At 36.1% G+C, this 6040-nt stretch overlaps 1 protein-coding gene across 1 annotated transcript in view; it reads right to left on the reverse strand.

Annotated features, from left to right (window-relative positions):
* The window catches only part of LOC106882992 (proline-rich protein 5-like), a 170522-nt gene that overhangs the window by 92714 nt on the left and 71768 nt on the right, over positions 1-6040 (reverse strand). The window contains exon 2 of the mRNA XM_052966565.1: positions 3254-3430. Within this exon, the coding sequence (XP_052822525.1) occupies positions 3254-3430 (177 nt within the window). The remainder of the gene's footprint in view (positions 1-3253; positions 3431-6040) is intronic.

Consider the following 6040-nt stretch of genomic DNA (forward strand, 5'->3'; position numbering starts at 1 on the left):
ATATATAGATACATAGATAGATAGATAGGTAGGTAGGTAGATAGGTAGATAGATAGATAGATAGATAGATAGATAGATAGATAGATAGATAGATAGATAGATAGATAGATAGATAGATAGATAGATAGATATGTATATACATGTATGTGCATGCATATGAGTATAAAAGCAAATACGTGTAAGGTAATATTTCCCTATAGCAAGACATGTTCTTTCAGAATATGAAAATGAATGACACTGCTTGTATAACAGTGACAATCATTTATAATTATTATGCAATAACTAACAGAGAAAGTATATGTGACAGATGCCGTGGAGCAGTGCGTACTCTGAGCATACCAAAAACAGATTCTTTTAAATGACTGGAGGATAGCTCACAAAAGGTATTTGATAGTTTTTGTTACCTAGGAGACATAATTAGTAGGGTAGGTGGTTGCTTTGAAAGTACAGTAGCCAGGGTAACTATAGACAACAGTTCAGGGTTACTCTACCCTACAAGAAACAAGGGTCTCTTCTCTCAGAATGAAGGGCAGATTATTTGACACTTGTATTATAACTGTAATGCTGCATGGAAGTGAAACATAGCCCTTGAATGCGAAGGACTTGAGAAGACTGGAAATAAATGGAGTATGCTCCATTGGATGTGCAGTGTAAGTGTACCAAAATGACATAGTACAAATGTGCTGAGAGGATAATCGAGCATAAGAGGAATCAGATGTAGTGTGCAAGAAAGAAGACTGTGCTGGTATGGACATGTGAAAGAGAGAGACCCAGGAAGATGAGATGAAGCAGTGAGAGCTAGATTTCAGGACCTTGAACCTCATGGAGGAGATGACTAGTGTACGGTATAACTGGCAACATGTCGTTCTCAAGAAGACCTACACAACTTAGCAAAACTAAGTCTTGTTAGTGTGTGTGTGTGTGTGTGCACACAACTGGATCTTTATAACCAATTTCCTCACCAAGACACCCTCATCACCCTCCATTTCTCTAACTGCAGCTTTTCCTTGATATCATTAATCTCTCTCACTACCCAGAACCATTTCACTTGATATACATCCCAAATCCTTAATACTGTCCTCTACAACTACATCTTACATCGATATTTCTTATTGGTCCCACATTGTGCAGGCCTCTCTCTCTACTTTTCTCATACACTCACACTGTACCCAACCACCCATCATCTTTCTCTCGTCCTTCCCTTGTCTACAGTACCATCATTACTATTCTGCTGCTCTTCAACGCACACATCCCCAGCATCATTGGTCATCTACCATTAACTACATTCACCTGTGAACCCTATCAAATCTCTACAGTTGTCACCTCCTCTTCCCTACCTCACCAACTTATCCATCCAACACTTGTTCTTCATTGCATTTACCCCTTAATCCAGTCTCTATCTCTCACTCTCCTGCACACTCTTGCAACCTCAACCCAGTCACACTCACAGTTCTGCCTCTATTCACTTCTTCTCCCTCTGAGTATCCACACAGACACTTCATTGACACTATTTTATATCTTTCCTACTCCACCCCAATGGTTCCCCATCATCCTCTTTTCTAAAATGTGAGTAGCTATGTAGCCTCTCAATAGCAAGAACAAAAACCTGTTCTGCTCTGGTTTCTTTTTTCATACTTTAATGCTTCATCTTCTAACATAAGGTCATTCTCCCCTACACTTAGGGTTCATAGTCTTGCAAGTTGCATGGCCACCATACTAGAGTTGGTGGCATGAAAACAGTATCCAATACATGCTGTAAAGTGGTTGGCATTAAAAAGGGCTCTAACCATAGAAACCATGCTAAAGCAGACACTGGTACACAATGCAGTCCATGGACCTGTTGGATCCAGTCAAATCATCAAATGTTTGACAGCATCTGATGATGTCATAAGGAAAGACAACATACATTTACATACACATACAATATACTTCATTGAGTTCCCATCTCTAAATCTACTCACAGGTGCTACACATTAAGACTGAACACAAAACCATATGGTTAGGAAGCAAACTTCTAAACCACACAGCCAGGCCTACACCTGCATAGCTCAGTTGATAGAGCATCTTTCTCTTTCTCTTTCTCTTTCTCTCTCTCTCTCTCTCTCTCTCTCTCACACACACATGTATATATACTGATGTGTGTTTCACGTAGATATACCCAATCAAGCTTTATCTGAAGTACTCAATGCACAAGTGTAGATTATGCTGTTTATTTTCACAATGTAAAATAGGGACAGTGACTTCAAGGTTTTGCCAGCCACTGGCCTCATAAGACTGGTTATAATAGTGCATACATACATGTCTTAACAACAGATATAATTCCATTTTGGCCAAGGTGTCACACATCACTTTTAGTGTTGTTAAAATGTTAAAACTAACCATACTCTTTGAGCAAAGTTAGGTAAACGTCTGTATATATACACATACACACACCAAACGGTCAAAAAAATCTCGATTAAAAAGAGTATTTATTCTGTTGTACTTTTGTGTTATGTTAACAGTAAGTATTAAATGGAACGGTGAGTCAGGTTGGATAGTGCTTTTTATGTTGTAGAACATTAATAGTTATAAATGGAAATAATGAAGATCATTATACAAAAGTTTCATTTCTTAGTTACATGGTTTACATATCGATAAAGAGGTGGAATAATCGTTTATCCGGACTAATTCTGATGTGCACCTGCAAAATGAAAAGGTGTACGACAGCTAGGGGTCGGTGTAAGTGCATGTTTCCAGGTTTCCTTTGAAGTTGTTGACTGAAAAAAAATCGATCGATAATAAAAATAATAAAAAAATGCGGCAGTAGCAATAACAATAACGGTTTTTAATATAGGTACAATGCCATACATTTGCCGGTGGATGGAGGTGAGGTGGGGTATATTACTTGATTACATCAACCCATTTCTTTACTGATACAATCGAGACTAGAAGATTGAGAAGCGAAGTCAACTACAGCGGGACTTGAATTTAGGATGTAAAGGGTTGCATAGACTTTTATCTCACACTCTGTTTCTGAATAATAATAATAATAATAATAATAATAATAATAATAATCTTTCAATTTCAGGCAAGAAACCGGCAACTTGGAGAGAGAGGGGCTGTCGATTACATCAACCAAGTGCTTGACTAATACTTTATTTTATCGAAAGGATAAAAGGCAAAGATGACCTCGGAGGGATTTGTTAGTAAAAAAATAAATAAATATATATATGTATATAGATATAAATAAATAAATAAATGGTACCACACTTACGTCTGCAGTGATCCTTGTTGCTGCGGTGTGTCGGAGTGGATGCTGCTACTAGAACCGATGAGATTGGTGAAGGTGGAGGAGACCCGGTTTGCGTAGTGTTGTCCACTACTACGGGGACTTGATGATGAAACATTCTGATGTTTACTCCAGATCTCAGTCAAAGTGGCCAAACTATGTCTGTTCGACATATGGGGGTAACAAAAAGAAGAAAAAAAAAACTAATCTAAACAATAAGGAAAAAACATAAAAGTTATAGCAAAAATACACAGTACAAGCTTCTGTGGTAAGGATGCAAATTAATTTTGCATCAATATGTAACAGACAGGTGCATCAATATGAAACCTCGAACTTGCCACAAATAAACAGACGTCGTTTTGTGGGTTATTTTTAGTTTTCAGTTAATGTATCTGCATTGCTTGATGTCAGTGATGAAAACACACACCTGTATTTCACTTCGCGCATATATACACACACACACACACACATAACAATATTGATATCCGTCTATATATAGATATTTTTATACATGTATGTGCGTGCGTACGAGTTAAAAGCAAATATGTGTGTCTGTATATCCTATTAATAAACTAATTCGTTGTTATGCATTGAATTTTTGGTAATGGTACTTTTTGTTGTCATTTGTTATATTCGTAATTGGTTATTATTACATAGGTAATTTTACCAAGTAGTCGATATATGATGATGAAGATGATGATAATCATAAGGTGAGATAATAGTATTTAGTAGTCGGTGGTGCATCATGATGACACAAAGTGAGAGTAGAGTGTGGTATATATATATATATATATATATATATATATATATATATATATATATATATATATATATATATATATATATATATATATGGTATTCAGAGAGTACTGAATTACCTCGTCTTTAAACAAGATCAAGAATACCACAGTGAGTTTGTATATATATATATATATATGTGTGTGTGTGTGTGTATGTATGTATTCACACACACACTTGCGCGTGTGTGTACCAGTAAAAGTGGGATGGAGAGGGAAAAATTTGTGGGGTCAGTTATTAATACGTGTATTTCTTCCTTGTTTCGGTGATAACATTCGTCTCTTGCTCTGTTTAAATTGATTATTGGACGGCACCTAAATCTCCTTTCTCGTTTTATTTCTTTATTTCTCTAGTAAATATTCTTTCTTCCTTCGCTTAATTCCAGTTTACAAAAGTAAGATCAAGAGTGCTGGTAGATGAAAAAAATCTTTTAAAAAAATCCATTAATTGAAAGTGTATCGACTGAATATTGATGAGAAGCAAAACTCCCTTGAAGTAAATTTGCTGAACACATAATGCTGTTACAGAGAATTTGTAACAGTTATTACAGAGGGAAAAGAAAGGGAGAGGGTTGTTGCATAGAAAGACAGAATGTATCAGAGAGATAGTTAACGGCAGTTTGTAATATCAGACGTGTCACATTGAGTTTGTTGCGCTTAGAAAGTTGTGCAACATAGAGCAACTGGCTGTGTGGTTAGGTTATTTATATGTGTTACTGGGAAGTGTGACAAAGAAGCATGATAATGATTCATGTGTGTATTAAATGGAAATCTAAGGTGAAGTGATTATGAAAACTCAGAATACAAACGAAGTCTTTCGGTGTTATTTATTCCCATCATATCAGAGACACTGATCTTGTATCTTCTTTTTTGTTGTTGTTATTTGCTTTCTTTTCGATTAAATCACAGTCTATGTTGTTTGATTTCTTAGAGTTGGTAAATTAGAAGGTTTTCCTGTTTCTGTCTGATGTATCTTCTATTGCTGTTCGCACACGTAAAAGGTAAGAAGAAGAAGAAAAAAACCAACGTTTAACTATGAAAATAATAAACCAACTAATAAAAACTGCTCGTAAAACCTTGATATGAGAGTTCGAGTTCCAAGAGAATAAAGTTTGTTGCAAGATTATATATTTTAAAATGTAAATATGAAATTTCAAAGAAAAATTCTGCAGGACTTGCGAAAGCAATGATGGACGAAGTGAATGTCTTATTTTGAATGAATTCTTTTTGGAGCGTTATCTTTTCAGATGAGGGAACATTGATAAAGTTTTACGTAAAAATAAGTGTAAACATTGGAGTATGTGTAAATAGATGGCAGCTAGCAAGGATGTATGTTATTTCGTGATGGTGATGTAGATGCTCTAGCCAGACTATAAAATCTGGGAACCAGCAGGTTCATTCTTTTGATGCTGCCGAACAACAAACATTACGAGTTTATCAGCTACTTACTATTCCACACCCACAGACTCACCACGGTAATAGCGGAGGTAGGTGAGGACCGATCGAATGAGTGGTGGTGGTTGTAATAGTAGTAGTTACAACTACTACTACTATTACTATAACCAGTATTGACTGAATGGGGGAGGCACCACGTGACGAAGGAGTAACAAAGTGACACTGAGACAGAGCAGAGGTTGTGTTTGTGAGGATGACGTGACTAGGTGGGTGGGTAGACAGACTGCTGCATGTTATTTGGAATCTCAGCGTATTTCTTCATATCTCATTGTTGGTGGTGGTGATAGTAATGGTACTGTGTCTGAAATATGGATGCTGAGGACTATCGGCCGGGTTGGAAATTATCTTAACCCCGGGAGACTAATGATAGAAAAATAACGAGAAGTAACAAATGTAGAGACGTAGATGGTGGGAAGCAAAATGAGACTTTAAATAAGGAATTACATTTCACCCAATGATATATATATATCTATATGATATATATATATATGTATATATATATATATATATATATATATAT

Source organism: Octopus bimaculoides, chromosome 3 (genome assembly GCF_001194135.2).
Source record: "Octopus bimaculoides isolate UCB-OBI-ISO-001 chromosome 3, ASM119413v2, whole genome shotgun sequence".
NCBI classification, from domain to species: Eukaryota; Metazoa; Mollusca; class Cephalopoda; order Octopoda; family Octopodidae; genus Octopus; species Octopus bimaculoides.